This window comes from Notolepis coatsorum (genome assembly GCF_963971535.1).
Source record: "Notolepis coatsorum genome assembly, chromosome: 9".
In the NCBI taxonomy this organism is placed as follows: Eukaryota; Metazoa; Chordata; class Actinopteri; order Aulopiformes; family Paralepididae; genus Notolepis; species Notolepis coatsorum.
The window spans coordinates 96,705,864-96,727,604 of NC_140173.1; the positions used below are offsets into that span (position 1 = coordinate 96,705,864).

The 21,741-nt window shown below is 42.2% G+C and overlaps 1 protein-coding gene across 1 annotated transcript in view; it reads left to right on the plus strand.

Moving 5' to 3' along the window:
* Positions 1-20,225, plus strand: part of peli1b (pellino E3 ubiquitin protein ligase 1b) — a 117,190-nt gene extending 96,965 nt beyond the window's left edge. Inside the window, exon 7 of the mRNA XM_084322102.1 lies at positions 13,669-20,225. Coding sequence (XP_084178228.1) covers positions 13,669-14,229 — 561 coding nt within the window. The 3' untranslated portion in view covers positions 14,230-20,225. The remainder of the gene's footprint in view (positions 1-13,668) is intronic.
* Positions 20,226-21,741: the final 1,516 nt, after the last annotated feature.

A 21,741-nucleotide genomic window follows, 5' to 3' on the forward strand; every position in this document is an offset into this window, starting at 1 on the left:
AGGGAGCGTCCTTATTGCATAATACTACTGTACTATACTGTAACTTTTCCTGTGACAACACACCCCTCTTGACAATTTAGGCACTGTGCCAGTGAAGATATTTTATAATTGACGAATATTTTGAGTGAGCAAGTTGTATTTAATGTTTAGTTAGGATAATAGAACCTGCATTATAATATACTCCAGAATAAATGTTTCATTGGCCTGCTTCCAGCATCTAATCCTCATGGACCCGACGACACGTTATAAATGAAAAGTTTATTCTGGAGTGGTACAATTTGAACGTGAGTGCAGTCAATAATGATAATAATAATAAACATATTTATATAGCACCTTTCATACACTGATTGCAGTTCAAAGTGCTTTATATAATGAATACATAATAAAACAAGTAGCAAATAAAAGTTGCATCATGATGCAAAATCAATAACGCCGACAACATTGGGAAAGCCGACAACGTTAAATAACAATATTTAAATAATAAATACGATTGCATGGGATCTCTGGGTGGCTGGCTCAATATCATCCTTGATTTTCATCCAGAGTGATATTCTCCTTCGAAATATTATTTCACGGTCACGCCTGGCATTACGATGCCTGCGTCTGGCAACAATTACTGCTGCCATGATCACCTGTGATGCTGGCAGTGACGCTGGCATATGATGATGACTCTTTATAGCGCTTAGGGATTTGCGCTTAATAACCACCATGTCTGTGAAGGCGGTAGGTGCGTAGCATTAACTGGTCGGTGCAATTGGCGCCGGCCTTTGTGGATACCGAGCAGATTTGGACAAGACATAGAAAGGGGACATGTTCCGCCCATATTACCTAATTTAAATACACGCCAATTGCACTGGAGGCAATGCTGACGGAACGCAGTAGCCACCTCATCTCACCCGTTGCTTGTCCTCTGTGGATACCAAACAGAGTTTCAGAGCGGTATGCACCGGCTTTGCGTCGGAAAAAGCAGTGCAAACCCTTTGCGAATCCCGCCCCCAGTGTTCATATTTGACAAATGGGCACTTGGGGCAAAAGGCCCCCCCCCCCCCCCCTCAAGCCCCCCTTCGGCCCTATCTGTGCATGCCACTGCTGATACTTGCGCTCTCTTTCTCTCTCTTTCTCTCTCGCTCTCCTTCTGTCTCTCTCCCTCCTGAAACAGACTGGAAGCAAAAAATTATATATACATTAGTGTTGTCAAAAATATCGAAGTATCGATACATACCGATACTGAATATTTAAAACGGTTTCGATACTCATTTCCCGAAATACCGATACTTTCTGCAGTATCGATACCAGCTGGCTTGCTCCCGCAAGTTGTTGACAGACAGACACGCTGCTGTCCTGCTCCTCCTCAGAGACCAACAGACACAAGCTGCTGCAGCCTCCTCCCCTCACAGACGCGTCAGACCTGTCTTCAGTTTGTAAACAAAGCTATTAGCTAACGTTAACTAGTCCGTTAGCTCCGTCCGTTAGCTCCGTTAGCTTATGCTAGCTAGCTGGCCACCTTTATAATTACTTCATGGAAACGGAGTAACGTCAAGCCGAGCCCAGTAGCCCACCCACACTACACCAGTACACGCATGAACTCGACACAACGCTACCCCGTTTCCAACGTTAGGTAGAGCCCATCCATACTACACTAGTACACGCATGAACTCGACACAACGCTACCCCGTTTCCAACGTTAGGTAGAGCCCATCCATACTACACCAGTACACGCATGAACTCGACACAACGCTACCCCGTTTCCAACGTTAGGTAGAGCCCATCCATACTACACTAGTACACGCATGAACTCGACACAACGCTACCCCGTTTCCAACGTCAGGTCGAGCCCATCCATACTACACTAGTACAAAACTAGAAAGGTGCGCTCAGTAGGTGGCAGTCACACATTTCTTCTCTCTCACTTTTTAAAACAAAGGGTTTTAAAAGTGTATTTATCTTCTCGTATAGTACCAGAGAGAAGCTGAGGAGAATCAACCAACAACAAAAGCAAAATTTGTTAAAAAAAATAAAAATAAAAATAAAATATTATTATCATTATTATTATTTATTTTTATTTATTTTGTTGGTATCGAAATGGTATCGAAGTATCGATACTTTTCAAGGTATCGTATCGAAGTCGAAATTCCAGTATCGTGACAACACTAATATACATATATATTAGTGCTGTCAATCGATTAAAATATTTAATCTGATTAATCGCATGATTGTCCATAGTTAACTCGCGATTAACTCATTGGACGCCAGTCACGATGATAGTCGGGTTAACTCGCCATCGCTTGAGCACCAATCACGAGTATAGTCGGGTTTTAATCGTTATTTATTTTATTAGCGATATCCATTCATTTTCATCCATCCAGCCTGATGTTATCGTCTGAGCTTGCAAAAGGGCAAATACCGCCGCCTACGCCTTCCAGCTGGTATTGCACTCCACTGCGAATGGTGTAGTTTATTTTATGGGATGATCCAAGCCGTGCGGGCGTGGTTTAAATACTCAGGCGAGGTAACCTGTTTCAACAATACATCTGCAAGGCTGCCCCCCCCCTCAATATGCAATGCTGTTGAACGTGGCATGGACCTCCGCGCCCAGTACTTCAAATGGCGATCAGATAATTGGATTATTTCTTTTGCATTACATCAGATACAAGGTAAGAACACTATATATAAATTTGATCGTTGATCTGATATTTATTTATACCCCGATCGACGCTGTCTCTGTGTGTGTATGTGTGGCTGTGTGCCGTTGGTGGCAGGAGGGGGGGGGGGGGGGGCGGGAGCCGCCGCGGTCCAGGGCTCTTTTCATTCCTGCACGAGGAAGGATAATAATGATGATCTAGCGTTGATTTCAGGAAGATTCGATAATCAGGCGAAAAATGACGACGTGTTTTGTGTATTCCACTAAAGGGCTATTATCGCGTCTTTCTCTGGAATTACTAGAAATCACAAACTATACTCGTATTCAAAATGGTATAAAACAGAAATGTACCGATGAAAAAACAATCCGTTTTGTACATGTTGACTGGAAGCAACTCACTGATAATCGACAGGTGTATTAGACCGATAGCTATAATTTAAGATATATTTTAAGCACTCGCAATTCTCGCAGTCCTTCCATTGATTAAAGCGGTGGCGCTCTAGCGCCCTCTCGCGCACTTAAGCGATGGCGTCCAGTGAGTTAATAGCAAATGAATCGCATTTTTAAAAAAAATACAAAATTCTACCTTAAACAGATCTTTTTCAAGTTTCTTCAAGTTCAAGTTTCTTTATTAGTTGTCATACAGAAGTACAGAATACTTTTATACAAAATGCTTCTTTCTGTTACGCTCCAGAGACTGTGCTAGGCAAAGATAGATAAGTATAAAATAAGTATAGCAAGTATAAAATAGAAGTCAAGTACGTCGACAAACATTTTCAGTATATACATATATACAATGCTCAATGTAGAGTAGAAGTAACTGAGTTACCATACAATATACTATACAGTGCAAAGGATGAGGTACAATTTAGGTACAATTTACAGTAAGGTGTAATGAGGTATGGGTTGTAGTGCAAATTCTTTACCAATAAATATAAAGTGTGCTTAGGTGTTTTAAAGTGGTTAAAGTGGGTGCTGCAGTGAGTTGTATGTTTAAAGTGAGTGTGTGCGTGTGGATGTGTGTGCTATGAGCTGTGAGTGCATTTGATGGTTGTTACATATTGTTATTGTTCGTTGAGCATCCTGACGGCCTGGGGATAGAAGCTTCTTCTGAGTCTCTCTGTGCTTGCCATGAGACTCCGGTATCGCTTGCCTGACCGCAGCAGTTCAAAGAGGCAGTTGTTTGGGTGGCCCCCCTCCAATGGGAAGCCCCCCTCCAATTGTGCGTTCGGCTGAACGGGCCACTCTCTAGTCTGCTACGGTCTTGTGCGGTGCTATTCCCAAACCAGGAGGTGATATTGCCAGTCAGGATGCTCTCTATTGTGCATGAGTAGAAGTTCTTTTTTTTTTGTATTTTATTTTTTTATTCTTTTTTAAAACAAACATATAAACAAACATGACAACACACGATAAGATATACAAGCATTAATTGTCAGGGCACATCCAATGAGATCACATTTTGGTTAGTTGTTTTATATAAGATATACCCATAATACCTGTTATCTAAAAAAAAACCTACATACATATGCTCAGCTCGAAACCCCCCCTCCCGGACCCCACCTTGAGAAGTACCTCCACTATCCCTCGCACCTAACCAGACACTACCATTATAAGCTAGCTTTTATTCTCTCCACCACTTCTAACCACATTGACATTTTGGATTCATTGAGACCCAGAATTCTTGCTGTAGATATTTCATGGTAAATTACATCGAGATATGTAAGAAACCAAACTTTACGGCACATTTTTTCCGGTTGAAACCAGCGTGATGCGATCAGCTTTTTGGCTACTGTGATACCCGATAAAACCAATCTCTTTAGCTGTGGATTCACTGCAAACTCAAAAACATCATTCAACAGCAATACCGAGGGGTGTACAGGTATATTCCAAGATACGAGTTTTGATATTTGTTGGGTCACATCTTTCCAGAATGCCTTAACTGGTGAGCAGTCCCAATACATGTGCATAAATGTCCCTTCGTCCCCATTTGTACATTGGGTGCATTTGGAATCTTGTTTGAGCCCCATTCGGCACAGTCTTATAGGAGTCAAGTATGTCCTGTGAATATAGTTAAGATTGATTTGTTGATGATCCGGGTTCCTTGATGTAAGTCGGACATTTGCCCAGGCTCCTTGCCAATCAAAGTCATTTTCCAGGTCTGGTATATCCCTCCTCCAGACAGAGTCAAGTTGGAGGGTTTCATACGAGGACGTTAGTAATTGATGATAAAATTCTGAAACAAAACCTCTCGATGTCTCTCTTGAGTAGAAGAATTTGTGGTATCTGTGGTGTTCAATTGGTCTGTCTAATGGAACACCGTGAGACTTCAAACATAGCTCTAACTGTTTGTGAAAAAGCCATGTGGACTTGGTGAGATTAAATTTTTTGCGTATTTCTTTTTCACTACAAAAACCCTGTTTGTTAAAAATATCCCCTAATGAGTGTATGCCTTGCTTTTCCCATATAGGGAATCTTATAGGTCGTTTTCCAATTAAGAGAGCATTGTTATTGAATAAGGGAGTATGGTTGTGCCATTCTTGTGGGTTAGGATTTTTTTTTTGTGATTCACGCCATATCCGGATCGCATGAGTAATTATGGGGCCAAATTTTCGTTCACAGTGCTTGATTGGTAGTTTAGTGTGTGCTATGTCCTTCAGTCTATGTGGGGCTACTATGTTTTCTTCTATTTTCCTCCAAGATGCTAATGCTTGGGAGTCAAACCATGTTGTCAATGGACTTAATGAGTACGCCTTAAAATATAGGAAAAAATCTGGAAATGCCATGCCACCATCTGCTTTATTTCTCTGTGCGGTGGATCTTTTTATACGTGGTGGTTTGTTATTCCAAATAAATTTGTATGTGGAGGAGTGTAATCTTTTCCAGTAACCCTCTGGAGGGGGTAACGGTAGCATTGAACAGAAGAAGTTGATTTTAGGTAGTACATCCATCTTAACTATTGATATCCGTGCTTGTACTGTGTTCTTAAGTTTTGCCCATCTATCAAGGTCGTCTTTGATTTTGTTTTGGATTTTTGTGTAGTTGTGCTTCACCGTTTGTCTTATGGTAGGGAATATTTCCACTCCCAAGCATCTGAAATGTTTTACCATCGGTATCTGTCCTGGGAGGGTTGTATCTTTTTTTGCAGGGGTGTTAAGTGGAAGGAAAGCCGACTTCGGCCAATTTATCTTAAATCCCGATAAATCACCAAAGTCCTCAATCAACTTGAGCAGATGAGGCAATGTGGTGTTGGGGTTTTTCATGAACAATATTACATCGTCCGCATATAAACAAATTTTTTGTTGTGTGCCCTTGATTACGATAGGTTCTATGGATTGGGATTGTCTTATATATTGTGCTAACGGCTCTAATGATAGATTGAACAGACCGGGACTAAGAGGGCAACCTTGTCTGGCTGAGCGCGATACCGGAAAGATATCGGAGATGATTGTGCCTGTTATAATCATGGCCGATGGGTCTTTGTATAATACTTTAATCATATCGATGAATCCTTTTCCTAACCCCATCCTTTCTAGCACTGCCCACAGATACGACCATTCCAGCCTGTCAAAGGCCTTCATAGCATCCAGGGACAGTATCGCCTTAGGTATGGTATCCTCTTTGTCGGCATCAAGTACGTGCAGTATACGTCTTATGTTCTCAGTGATCAGGCGGCCTCCTATGAAGCCAGTTTGGTCCGGGTGAACTAAAGACGTCATATGCTTTTGTAATCTGATGGCTAATACCTTAGAGTACAGTTTGATATCTGTTCCGAGGAGGCTTACAGGTCTATAACTACCGCACTCGTTGGGGTCTTTGTCTTTTTTAAGGAGGACTGTTATGAGTGCAATATTGTCGGTTTTATGGAAGTTCCCCTCTTTGACTGAGTATAAGATCATATTTAGTAATAAGGGGCCAATTATGTCCCAACAAGAAAGGTACATTTCTGATGGGAAACCGTCTCTTCCTGGAGCCTTACCACTTTTCATTGCGGTTATGGCCATCTTGAGTTCCTCTAGTGTGATCGGTATTTCTAACTGTTTAGCGTCATCCTCTGAAAGTTTAGGGAGAATAATTTGATTAAGAAATGTGTCCATTTTGTTTTGATCGAAGGTCATTTCTGATTTATATAAATCGGAGTAGAATACTTTGAATGTATCGTTTATTTTTACCGGATCTGTTACAAGTACTTGTTGTGCTCTAATGGTAGTTATATCTGCAAATGTTGCATTAATTCTTAATCGCATGGCTAATAGGTGGCTGGGTTTGGAACCATGAGAGTACTGCTGTTGTCTTGTGCTGCGTATTTGTATTTCCGATTGTTGTCTGTATATGTCATTGATCTCTATTTTTAGTACGTTAACTTGATTTTCTAGTCGAGTTGAGTTGTTGTATTTCAGAGAATTAAATAACGTTGAGTAAAGCGTTTCCAGCTCATCCAGTTTTGTGTTTTGATTCTTGCGCATTTTGGAGGAAAAGCTATCCGTGAAGTCTTTGATCATTCCCTTTACCGACATCCATATTATTCTGGGGTCTTGCACCGAGTTTGCATTCTCCCGTTGGAATACTATAAGAGCTTCTTTGAGTTGTGTAATGAATTCCTTGTTGTTAAGCAGCAACGAGTTAAATCGCCATCTTGGGGCTCGGGAGGATAGTATACCAAATGTACCTTTAAGGAGTAAATAACAGTGATCTGATAGTGCGTTGGGTATCATTTCCACTTCATAATTATCAAATAGTTTCTGTGATGCAAAGACATAATCTATTCTGGATAGTGTCTTATGTCTCGCAGATCGACAAGAGTACTTTCGGGTCGTGGGGTTAAGTAACCGCCATAAGTCCTTTACACCTGTAATCTTTGACCAATCCTTTAATGCCTTCGATGAATTCTTTTGCTCGCTGGAAAAGGCGAGGTAAGATTTGTCTATCCTTGGGTTCCAGATGGCATTAAAATCCGCTCCTATTATAAATGAGTAATCGGGAATGTCTAACATTGCATTGGTTAGTGTAGTGAAGAAATCTTCTTCGTACAAATTTGGGGCGTATACCGCTATCAACGCTATTTTCCTGTTCTTATGTTCAATCTTAGCTATAGTTATCCGACCTTCTACATCAGACCATACTCCCTTTAGTACAATATTCAACTTACGTTTAACGACTATTGCTACACCCCGAGTTCTCGTACCAATAGAGGAGTGACTGATATTATGGTATATGTTGTCCGCTAATTTACCTATGTCTTTCCCTAGAATGTGTGTTTCGCTTAGCAGAGCAATGTCCACATGTTCTTTTTTCATCAGTGTGAGCACGCTTTTGCGTTTAAGTTGGTTATTTATTCCCCCGGTGTTCCATATCATTATATTCAAACTAGCCATAGTCTATACATGTTGCATTGTAATTTTTGGTAATGCTTCTAGAGTGCGAGGCAATACTAGATATACATCCCACTAGTGAGGTCCCGTTGAGAGCCGAGCTTAAAAACATACATATATACAAATAAAAATCCCCTACCCTTCCCTCCCACCGAGAGTCGTACAAGATTGTGTTCCATGAACACAACCTTTGCGTATGACTCTCTCCCTTGCACCACCGGATATCCCAGAATGATCCAATTATCCTTAACATTCCTATGTATACCATAGGATCTAACACTCTAAATTCTACCATAAGTAGAATGTCGACTGTGGCTTGGCCACTTACCCGTAAAAAATAAATAAATAAAAATTTAAATGAGATAAACTAAAAATAAAGACCAAAAATAAGCTTCAATTGTCATGCCTTAATCACTTATATTTTATATGAACTTGTAATTTATAGTAATTTATAGTAACCCATGAATAATATGAAGGTATTGAACTGAAGAGAGAGCCTCAATAAATCAAAGAGAGCGGATGAAAAAGAAAGAAAAAAAAAAACAAGTAAAAGGAAGAGAACATTAACTTAGATCTTAAAAGAGCATTGCTATGCTTAAACATCTAAAGTATTAATTGGAGAAGTAGTGAAATTATTTCCCATTAATAAAAAAACAATTTTTAAATACGTATATGCAGCATTTCCCCCGACCGGGGTGGGCGATGATCGTTGTGTAGAGTGATCTTTCAGCCGGCCGGCTATGATGGCTCTGTGGTTTTGCATCTAGATAGCTGTTGATTATTCCCCCGAGGGGCTTCTGGTAGAATGAATGACCACGTATTGCTGATATTCCAGAATGTTCCATATATCAAAGAATGCTTCGATGTTCTAGATTATTCCAATATGTCATTTTTACATTGTCTGAATGTTCCAGTATGTTCTGGAGTGTTCCAATCTTAAATCCAATATGTCCGCAATAATATACACGTCGGGGAAAGTATTCAAAAACTCTGAGCACGTAGGTCTCTCTGTCCCAAATCCTTGATTATTAAAGGTTGTACTATATGGTGACCTTGCATAACTGAGATTTAAAAGGCCATTTATACATTAATCTGCTCCTGTTCAGACAGGAATTTGGCTGCCTCTTCAGGCGATTTGAGGAGAACTTTTGCTCCTTGTTTGTCGACGGCGCGAAGTATTGCAGGGTATATTAGTAGGGGTCTGTATTTCCCCAGGTATAGTTGAGACATCACCGTCTTGAACTTGGCACGCAGTTCCACTACCTCACGACAATAATCTTCAAAGCAGTGTATTGGTACCTCCATGTGTTTCAGATTGCCTTTCATCCTGCGAATTCCACGCATAATCATTTCTTTTATTCTGACTTGGCGCAGTACAACTAATATCACTCTGGGCTTAGCGTTGCTGTCACTGGAGCGGGGTCCCAATCTGAAGCTCTCATCCACCTCCGGTATTTTAGGAAGGATTCCTGTTCCCAAGATTTTCTGTAATTCTGTGGCAAACTCTTCAGGGTTTTCACATCTCACTGATTCGTCCAGACCGACAATGCGAATATTCAGCCTGCGTTTTTGATATTCCATCTCGAATATTTTGGCTTTCTGTTCTTTATTGATTCGCGTGAGCTCCTCCGTTATTTCGCTGAGCTCCGTCTTGATTTCATTGTAGTTCCCCTTCATCTCGGCAGTTAGGTTAACTGTGTTAGCCTCTACTTCCTTGTAGATGTGAGTGAATTTGATTTCGTGGGCTTCCACTACTTTCTCCAGAGCCTCGGTGCGTTTATTCTGTGCTTCGGCGTCCGCTCTCAGCGCATCAATTTTGCCTTCAATAGATTCTTTAATAGCATCTACTTTTTGAGTTATTATCTTCTGTGATTCTGTGATCATTTCCTCCATTCCTTCCATTCTCTTCTCCATTGTCTTCCCCATTTCTTCCATTTTCCGGATGATATGTTCGGTATCTGCGGAGGTCTTTGATGGGGTTGAACTTGAAGCGGCCTCTGTCGAGTCAATACTTTCTGCTGTCCGCTGTACGTATCCTGGGTCACGTAGCGGGATCTCTTCGACTGGTTTTTGGTCTTTCCCTGGGTTTTTCCTTGATGGCATCTCGATTCTTTTGGTCAATATAGTTAGTTGATAGTCTCAGTTGATATATGCGTCAAGTTTTAAACGCATTAATGGTATATAATTATGATTTTAAAACGCAAAAAAAAATAACGGGTGAGCAGCTGTGTCACATGCGACCTACTCCATTCTACAGCTAAACCGGAAGTAGAAGTTCTTAAGGATCTTCTGACTGACTTGGAACTTCCTTAGGCGCCTGAGGAAGTAGAGGCGTTGCCGTGCCTTCTTCACAACACTGTCAATGTGTGTGGTCCATGTCAAGTCCTCGGATATGTGGACTCCGAGGTACTTAAAACTGTTCACTCTCTCAACCGGTGCCCCGTCGATGCTGAGGGGGCTGTAGTCCCTGACCCCCGACCTCCTAAAGGACTCCTAAAGGACTCCTCCTTTAATACTCTTATCAACATGAGTCAACAAATGCTTGCTTTATGCAGCCATTTAACACAAAAGGATGACCCTCATGCATTGCAAATTTGCATCAAATTCAAAACAGAGTGGTGCACAAAATAACTTAAAAGAAAATAATAATTTAAAACAATGAATAAAGTGTACAGGACGAAATGTAAGGTGGCATCGTGCCACTTTGTGAAGGCTATCTCGGTATGTGGCTTTATATTTCTTGAACAAAGTATATACTGTTTATAATATCTATTTTCTGCTGTTCCAACGAAACCTCAATCAACTAAATCTGTCCATAGTTTCTGGCTGTACAGGACGAAATGTATAGGATTGATTGAGTTGGCAATTCGGTCTCAATTAAATAAAAAGGGTAATATTCTCCTTCGAAATATTCTTTCACGGGCACGCCTGGCATTACAATGCCTGCGTCTTGCAACAACGCTGGCAGTGCCGCTGGCATGATGCCTCTTTATAGCACTTAGGGATTTGCGCTTATTTACCACCACATCTGTGAAGATGGCAGGTGTGTCGTGTTAACTGGTCGGTGCAATTGGCGGCGGCCGCTGTGGATATTCGGAATTCCGACTAAGCTCATTTACATAGAAAGGGGACATGTTCCGCCCATATTACCTCATTTAAATACGCACCAATTGCACCGGATGCAATGCTGATGAAACGCTTAATTTGTATTTTGTGTCTATGCCTCATTTCTGTCTTATTTGTCCACTTCCTGATATCTGCCAATAGCCTGTCAGGAGTGCACACTGCTCCACGAGCCAAATGCACAGGGGAAAACTCCACACATAATGGGCGTGTCTGCTCATCCGCGCAATGTCCTTTAGTGGATAGCTTGCAAAGACGGAGCAGAATCCAAGTGCAAACCCTGCGCAGGTAAGGGTGCAATTAGCACCGCGCAATCCATTCTTTGTGGATCCCGCCCAAAGTGTTTTTTCTTTATTGTGTAAGAAACTTCAGAATGGGGGGTGACTGGGTATGTGTCCTGGTCGTAAAAAAAAATTAAATAGTGTGAACCTCTGCACGTGTTACATTCCCCCAGTGAGAGTCCTCGCTGTCAGGTGAAAAGAAGCGGCTGGCTGACTCCACATGTATCGGAGGAGGCATGTGGTAGTTCTACACCCTCCCTAGGCTGACAGTGGGACAATGCGCGCAATGACCAGGAAGGGAATTGGCATAACGACTAAATTGGGATAGGAGCAAAATACAGAAAAGAAAGTGAGAAAAAAATTATAATTTAAGAAACTTCAGAATGTTACCTTTCAAAAGAGACCAGACTAATGCATGTACTATAAGTATGAAGTATAATAAATCGCAAATTACTTTGGGTATGCAATCGTCTTTTGCCCGATGCTTAAGTGGTTAAGTTCGACTTAAGTCGCTTTGCTAAATGTAAATGTAAATTTCCAGCGGAAACCATCTTGTCGGGCTTCAAGTTGTGCACTTGTACCTGAACCACAGTGGTTTGGATCAATCATCCTACTGGCACTACGGGCAAAGACACCAAGTATCTTTTTTAATTAAAGTGCCGACCAAACAGTTTCAAAGGACGACTTCCCAGCTGGTTCTGTGGAACAGACCATCTGGCAGGTCAGGTTACCAGAAAGTCACTCAGTGACAAAATGACAGCTTCCTATTGGCTGCTTTGATTCCTTTCCATGTCCTCTTTCCCCCAAATTTCCCTCAGGATGAATAAAGTATTTCTATTCTATTCTATTCTATCTATTCATCCTCCCAGACCAGCAGCACTGCTCAGAGTAGGGTTATGCTGCCACCTACTGGGCTTGATTGGCTACTATGACTAATTTTCCTATTAATACTATTTGAATTCCCTGCAGTTAACCCCTTATGCTGAGGGCACATTTTGCATAAAACCCCTGACGATTGCATACCCAAAGTAATTAGCGATTTATTACTTGAACCACTTATAGCACATGCATGAGTCTGGTCTCTTTTGAAAGGAAACATTCTGAACTTTCTTCCACAACAGGAGCAAAATCAGTAATAGTCATAGAGTGCTAATGTAATAGAGTTAGAGGTTTGAACACACTGAAATAAAAATAAAATTTACTCACGCTTTGTTTACTTGTTGCCACCTGTTTTTGAGTTCCAGGTGAGGGGTAGGAGCTGGAAAACCTAACGGTTTCATAGCCTGAAATCTTATCTACAGTACACGTCCAAAGTTTATAACAATCCCACAGAAAATGTGTGTATTACAGATGTTTTTGTAATCCTTGTATCTGTAATAATTTGTCCAAAATGGCGGCCCGCTCATTCATTTGGACTGCAAGTGAGAAATTCTCCAAACAAACAACTTCTTCGTCGTTTTCTCTCCCTTCCTTTACCATAGGAATCAGCCCTCATGTAATATACCATTAGCTCCAGAATTTAATTGGCTTCAATCATTTTCACCATCAGAAGTGACTGTTCCGTTCCGGACCAGCCGAAACCGGACTTTGTCACTTGTCCAAAACCGACGCAAATTTTTTGTTCAGCCTTGTAACCCGAGATTGGAAGCACGTAATAGGTTGAGTAGGGTGTACTGTCAATCGAATGGCTGCCATTTTAGATTTCCAATGATGTGTAGGTTGATCGGCAAAAATACAGCGCTAGGCCGACAGACGAGGGCAAAGTGCTGTGAAGTGCGCGCGCGCCAGATGTTAACAGGTTAAAGGTCCCTCCTGTCCCCTGAATGATTTACTGTGATTAAAGGAGGGGCAGTTGAACATGTGGTCAGCACAGAATGAGAATACTTGTGAGAATGAATCATTAGATTTTATTTGAAAGTAGCGTCCTCTTCATACATTCTTCTGTGTCTGTTCTTTAGCTATGAAGAATAATGTACTGTATCAGTTCATCTCTCTAACCTTCTCTCTCCCTCCCACCTCTCTGTTTCTCTCTCCCCCATCTCTCTGTCTTTCTCTCTCTGTCTCTCCCCCCTCTCTCTATGTCTCTTTGTTTCTCTCTCTCTTTCACTGTCTTTCTTCTGTCTCTTTCTCTCTATATATCTCTCTCTCTTTCTTCTCTATCTCCCTCTCTCTCTGTGTCTCTCTGTCTCTCTTTCTGCCTCTCCCCCCCCCCCTCTCTATCTCTCTGCCTCTCTCTCTCCCCCCTCTCTCTCAGGTGGAGAGCGAGTCCCAGGAGCTGGTGGACGGCTCCCTGGTGGACCTCTGCGGGGCCACGCTGCTGTGGCGCACAGCGGAGGGTCTGTCTCGCACGCCCACCCTGAAGCACCTGGAGGTGCTGCGGCAGGAGATGAATGCGGCGCGGCCCCAGTGCCCCGTGGGCCTCAACACGCTGGCCTTCCCCTCCCTGCGGCGCAAGGCCACACCGGACGAGAGGCAGCCCTGGGTCTACCTGCTCTGCGGCCACGTGCACGGCCACCACGACTGGGGCAACCACCGGGAGGAGCGCCACCGGGAGTGTCCCATGTGCCGCGCCAAGGGCCCCTACGTGCCCCTGTGGCTGGGCTGCGAGGCAGGCTTCTACCTGGACGCCGCACCGCCCACGCATGCCTTTGCCCCCTGCGGCCACGTGTGCTCGGAGACGACGGCGGCCTTCTGGAGCCAGATCCCCCTGCCGCACGGCACGCACACCTTCCACGCCGCCTGCCCCTTCTGCGCCCAGCAGCTGACGGGCGAGCGGGGCTACGTGAGACTCATCTTCCAGGGACCCCTCGACTAGCGGAGGGGGGGGGGGGTTCTCAATTTTCAGACGCGAACATGAATAAGAAGGAGGTCTGTAGCAGCAGAGTCCTGTGATTTATTCTCTTTTATATGCTTTTTCACTTCTGGACTCTTCTCTCTCTTTTCTCTCTCTCTCTCTTCCATGTTTTTAAGTGACCTTTATATTGCTTTTTCATACGCTGAATGAAAACAAAGATTTCTATATTTTCACCAGAGACCAAAAGAAAAAGCATCAACATTGCAGATAAACACTGCTGAGAAGCTGTAGTGTTTCTGGCGAATGGACTTTTAACAACAGTATTTATCACTACTACTAATATGCCGCAGAGCAGCGAGCGTCCTGCGGTTTGATTCACCTGTTATTGTTGCAATATATATATCTGTGTACATCCCTCTTAACACTTTGAGTGCCATCAACGTGTTATGTCGTCTTTTCATGCCCCCCGTTGAGTGCCGACGATGCGAATTGTTGTTTTTAATTTTTTTATTAGCGATCTGAATTCATATTTCATCAACCGAGTCTCCCGTTGGTACAGCAGCCCCTCTAGGAGCTCAGATGGGAAAATACCGCCCCCTATCGTCTATCCCTGTGTAACTGCAGGCCATTCGATTAGACTGGTGGATCTGTGTGGGGGGAGCCAACTGGCTCCATTATGCTGGCGAGGGATCTGATGAACATGGAAGTGATCGCGAGTTGGAAAGCAGCCTGGAATATATATTTACAGCAGCCAATAATCAATAAATAAATGCGATCGATATTTGGAATGGCGACCAGGAATTGGAATCATCTTTTTGGAGAACATCTGATCTAAGGTAAGGAGTCTGTTACCAGTTTTAGGATAATCAGAGCTGTATTCACTGAGATAACAGCGTGTCCCGTATGTGTATATGTGTGTGTGATGTTGAGGAAATGAGGTAATCGATTTCTCAGCTCGCTTCTATAGCGTGCATAAGTACACATATACTATCGATAATCTAGCGTTTATTTGAAAACGATTCATAAATAGGCCGACAAATGACAACATGTCTAGTGTATTTGAGAATATTCCAATAAATGCCGTTTATGAGGGAATCTTTCTATTTTCCAAAAAATTTCTAGAAAACTATAGCTTTTCGAAATGCTATAAAAAGGATATGAACCGATTAAAAAAACAATCCGTTTTGACAATGTTGACTGCAAACAAGTCATTGATAAGCGACGGGCAGATTAGACATAATTTAAAACATAGATAATGCGTTTTTAACGCTATCATTGAAGTGGATGATGGCACTCAAGGACATTAATCAACGTTATGGCCGGCACTGAAAGTGTTAAGAGCTAACTCATATTGATCTGTGTACATTCCTCTAAGAGCTGACTCATATACGTACATCTGTGTACATCCCTCTAAGAGCTGACTCATACATCTGTGTACATCCCTTCATCCCTCTAAGAGCTAACTCATATTGATAGTATTTATGGCTCAGAAACCGTAGCATCATCCTCGCCTCTCACTCAAATATACCAGTGGTTCTCAACCTGTGAACCGGGACCCACCAGGGAGCAGGGAGATTATATACAAAATACATCATGTTTCAAATGTCTTTGGTACAGAAGCTTTTTTCTTTTGAAATCTTTTTTAAGTTGAAAGCTCCTCCTCCCAATTATCAATCACGAGACATGAGCCTGTGAAAGGCAACTTCATTTGTATGAAAATTTACCAAACTATTTAAGCTTGACCACATTGGAGGTCATAAGGTATTCCTCTGTTTTTATGGGTCGGGCATCAAAAAGGTTGTTTTTATGGGTCAGCCATCAAAAAGGTTGTTTTTAGGGGTCAGGCATCAAAAAGGTTGTTTTTATGGGTCAGGCATCAAAAAGGTTGAGAACCTCTGAAGTATAGCTAACTTCAGTACTCCTTACCAGAATACAGCATAACAACGTTACTCAGATATAAAATTGTAGGTGTGTTTTTCAGGGTTCTGTTCTGTGTCGGTTGTTCTGTTTTTCACCTGTTTTGAGTATCTGATTGCAGCAATGTCCTGTCGTGTCTCTCTACACCTCTGATTGCAGCAATGTCCTGTCGTGTCTCTACACCTCTGATTGCAGAAATGTCCTTTCGTGTCTCTACACCTCTCTATTCTGTGTCTCCTGGTGTGGTCTCTCCTTGTTGTGCAACGTGTGTATTCAACTTAACCAGTTACTTAATATACTTCTGCCATAATAAGGCATTAACGCAACCTTCCATATGTTCAAAGCAATAGATATGGACTTGAGAGTTCCTAGAGCATTATGGGAATATTGAGTCATATGTGAGTCTATATAACCAACCAGACGGCCTTAATGGACTGTCCTCGCCCTTTACGTACAGTTCCCAAAGCTACAAGGACATGTTGAGTTTCTGTGTGTGAGAATATATGTTATCATAGGACTGAAGCTAGGTAACAATGTTCACTCACACACGTTATTTCTTGTATCCAATCCGTTAAGTATCAGTGTTCATCTTAGTGTGGTGATACACTGGCTACGTTCTGGGCAACAGGAAGTTAAGTGAGATAGAGCGCAAAATATACAATCAAATATATCTGAGCAACAATAGGTTGCAATACAGTCAGTGCAGCATGTTGAGACATCCGTTTGTCGAATGTTGCCCAAAATGTGTCCATTGTATCACCACTATTAGAGGCATGTGTAGTCTTGTATCTGCCCTGCTGGGACCAGCCATGGTCTAGTATAATGTTCAGCGAGGACCAGCCATCGTCTAGTATAATGTTCAGCCCTGCTGGGACCAGCCATGGTCTAGTATAGACCTGACCTAACATATAAACATAGTACACTGGTCCATGGTCCATCATAATGCAACCATCCCTGTCAGTGTCACGCAGCGATCCCTTCCCCCGGACACACTGCTCATTCCCATCATGGTTCCTTTGGCCAGGTGGTGAAAGGCAGCTGTGTCGGCCATGGGCCAGGTTCTAAAGACAGTGGGGATTGTTGGCTGTGTGGAGACTTGTGACTTTTATCAATTAGCCACGTTATACATGTAGATTGTAGATGGTTTAAATTTGACATCAGAAACAATTAGGGGTGTAACGATTCGACCTCACAACGATTCGTTTCGATTACGATTCTTCAGGCAACGATTCAATGCATCATGAAATCTCTTCATTTGACCACGATTCGATTCGATACATTTTCGATATATTTTCTATCAGTTAATTCCCCAAAAAAATTTGAATACACAAATGTGGCTGGGGGAACTGATTCACTCAGCATGAATGGACTATAGGTAAATAAAAACAATACACACAAAAAAACATTAAAAAAACACATTAGAATCGATGCATTTCGATTAATCGATGCATCGTTACACCCCTAGAAACAATCCAAACATTCTAGAATGAACTACATATGATTTCCTGTCGGTTATTATCTGTAGTCCAAGCTGTTCCCTAGCAACGCATTCCACTGAAACTGTCTGATGACTCAAGTGATGGTTCTAAGACACGCCTGGTTCCTACTGTCTTTACCGCAGGAGGTTTTCAAGGTAGTTGGGTTTATATTGTTCCTGTTGAGACCTGCATTTTGAAATTTGAGAAATATGGAAAAGGTCATGGTACAAGACTGTACCTAATGCACAATGAACTACATTGCAAGCCTATTCTTGAGTGAACACTGTGTAGCTGAGAGGACAATGTTACCAAACACGACACATTACCAAACATTATGACACAATAAGGCCATAAGTAATGATTCACTGGGCAGCTGCAAAGGGGAACAATCACAGGTGGAACCTCACTCCCCAGGTCTATAGATCACAGGTGGAACCTCACTCCCCAGGGCTATAGACAGTCTAGATCACAGGTGGAACCTCACTCCCCAGGTCTATAGATCACAGTGGAACCTCACTCCCCAGGTCTATAGATCACAGGTGGAACCTCACTCCCCAGGTCTATAGATCACAGGTGGAACCTCACTCCCCAGGTCTATAGATCACAGGTAGAACCTCACTCCCCAGGGCTATAGATCACTGTGGAACCTCACTCCTCAGGTCTATAGATCACAGTGGAACCTCACTCACAGTTCTATAGACTGTTTCGCTGGAATTCTGTTGCTATTGAACAGTTTGGACCCAAGTGAATTTCCTGTAAGTTATTGATATTAGCAAACTTGGGTCCTTTCAGAATGTTGTTGTCACAGCGTCTACACGGTGTGATGAAATGGAATATGGAATATTCCACAACTCCACCCGTTCTGAAGCGCAATTTAGATTCTCAATGTCTTAACGCTACAATTCTACAACGCCGCTGTGGCCCGTTGACTACAACTCTGTCCCGTCCAGCTGGGTGACGGTAGGGGACATATAGCCATAGGCGCTTTAGGACATTCAGGTCTGCTGATCCAGTAGCTTTTGACCCGTTCTAGAATGTGCATTGAGTGCTTACACACTGTATGTGTTTGGACTCTGAATGAAGTAATTGCCTGCAGGTATTGCTAATGTGTGTAGTGTGTGTATGAGAGTAATTTATGAGTAAGATGTACTGTATAGATGTGTATATTATACAGTATTACTTGTAGCGTGAGTTTGTGTTCACAATTCACTGAATTTCTATGTTTATCCATACTATTCAAAAGATTCTCAAATCCTCCAATGCTCTGACTGCAACACATTCACCTCAGGGAGAAAAGATAAAAGAATACCTGTGTCCAGGGCTGTCTGTCCTCCACTAAAGACATGTGTCCCTCGTGCAGTCATGCAGAAGAACATAGTCTTATGTCTTAAATCTAGTGCTTAACCAGAGATGTTCTTAACAATTTTCCAGAGAATATCTCCTACAGCATGAAAAATAAGCGCAAACAGTCTCGGTCGACAAAACCGAGGGATTAATGGAAGAAGTTAGTCACCTGGTCACATTCTAACACAGACACCCCTCTACATCTACACATGTCTGCCTGTACACGCATCAAACACATCCTCTCTGTTAAGGTTGGAATATATAATGCAAACCTCTAAGGCAAAAGGGCTCTGCTTGGTATTGTAAATACCTTTGTACCTTTTGTAAATGGCTTTGTTAATAATGTTTGTTTTGGTCTTGGTGTGTGTGGGTTGGAGTTGAGTGGCGATAGGGGGAGGAGTTACTATTGCCGGCCACGCTTCAGGCTCTGAGAATTTCACAGTACAGGAGAATGTCAACTTAAAGGTGCTATAGATGTATAGATAGATAAATAAGATGTTATTATTTTTAATAATACATCCACAGAGCTTTTAGAAAGGTGCGGAATAAAAGTATTTATTTCCCCAAAAATATACATTTTTGATGAATGAATGTATCATTTAAGAAAATGTTTGCGGGTCCAAAATGTATGTTGTTTACATGTTGCAGGCATGTATCCCCTCCCTACTTCCCATTTCCTCCACATGGAATGATGCACCTGATTGGATAAATTACCTGCTAGTGCGACACCTAGTGACTGAATGTTATCTATAGCACCTTTAAGTGTAATACCAAGCTCTTTTGCCTAGGGGGTCGCTGTTTGACGGCATTACAGATTCTACCTTTAAGGTGTCCCCAGGACACCCCGTTGTCAGTAAAGGTATTTGTGTTCTGTGTGACTCGTCGTTACTGCCTCACCTATAGGGGGCGTGTCTGAGGCACCACGTCTCTCTCTCTGGGGGACGTGGTCGAGTAAGGGCTTTACTCTTGTCTGTACGCTGTTATTTCAACCCTGTCTGCATGGGTTTCTCCGTCTCCCTCTCCCCTGGTAGTGGCTAGATCCCATAGCCCAGAAGGACATTCCCCGTGGGAATGGGAAAGCTGTAACTCCTCGTCATTTTCACCTAAAAGGTTGTTTGCGAACCTTGTCCCTAACCTTAACCACTCACGCCACCTAGGAATTAATACAAACGTCCTTCACAGCTATGGGATCTAGACTCTATCCTTCACCTCTTTCCCACTCCTGTCAACTCCAGAGTTTCCCCATCGCTTTGAAGGCAAAAGCTGAGAATGTTTCAAAATGAGCAGTTTTTGTACCAACTTTAAACAATAAAGTTTAAAAGTGACACATTTTAGAAAGTGTTGTGAAAGTGGGTTTATTGCCAGTGATTGTTATAGCGTGTCTATGATGTGGTCATCTTGTTATAGCGTGTCTGATGTGGTCATCTTGTTATAGCGTGTCTATGATGTGGTCATCTTGTTATAGCGCATCTATGATGTGGTCATCTTGTTATAGCGCGTCTATGATGATGATGATGATGAAGACTTTATTTCAGACTCAAGGTCCATATTACACATATACAAAACAACAACAAGAATACAATAACAAAAGAAACAAGGCCAACAACATAGATTAAAATACATAAAGGTATCGATTCCAATGTTTCCACAAATTAGAGGAGTACCTTGTATCACTTTGTTTTACATCACTAATGGCACCTATTATCTTGTTTTTTGACTCTAATAATCGACACATAAATTTAAACATCAAGTTCCTCAGCAGAGCATGGAAGGTGGGGACATTTGTAGTCACAAACAAATGGCTTGCACTAGTCCGTCTTGGGAGCTTAAGAAGGATCCTAAATGCATAATTATATGCTACCTGCAGTTTTTTTCATTTTTGCTGTGCTATAATTACACCAGAGGTGTGCAGTATAAAATGGAGTACAATAGGCTCTGAACAGGCTTATTTTCACATTGTCTGTACACGTATAACATTTCCATGCCAGCATATTGGCCTGTGCATACAGTTTGCAGCACAGTATGATGTGATAGATAGATAGGATACTTTATTAATCCCCTTGGGGTCATCTTGTTATAGCGCATGCGCATCTATGATGTGGTCATCTTGTTATAGCACGTCTATGATGTGGTCATCTTGTTATAGCGCGTCTATGATGTGGTCATCTTGTTATAGCGCGTCTATGATGTGGTCATCTTGTTATAGCGCGTCTATGATGTGGTCATCTTGTTATAGCGTGTCTATGATGTGGTAATCTTGTTATAGCACGTCTATGATGTGGTCATCTTGTTATAGCGCGTCTATGATGTGGTCATCTTGTTATAGCGCGTCTGATGTCATCTTGTTATAGCGCGTCTATGATGTGGTCATCTTGTTATAGCACGTCTATGATGTGGTCATCTTGTTATAGCACGTCTATGATGTGGTCATCTTGTTATAGCGTGTCTATGATGTGGTCATCTTGTTATAGCGCGTCTATGATGTGGTCATCTTGTTATAGCGCGTCTATGATGTGGTCATCTTGTTATAGCACGTCTATGATGTGGTCATCTTGTTATAGCATGTCTATGATGTGGTCATCTTCCCCACCCAGTCCATGGCTGACAGATGCAGTGAGAGAACAAAGACAGGTCCTGAGAGTGGCTGAGAGGAAGTATAGAAAGTCACGCCTCACTGCTGACATCGACACATATCACAACCTCTTGTTAACATTCTCCAAAACCATTACTAATGCCAAAGCTTCTTTCTTTCACCATAGGATCGAGGCCTCTGCCAAGAATCTTCGCAAACTGC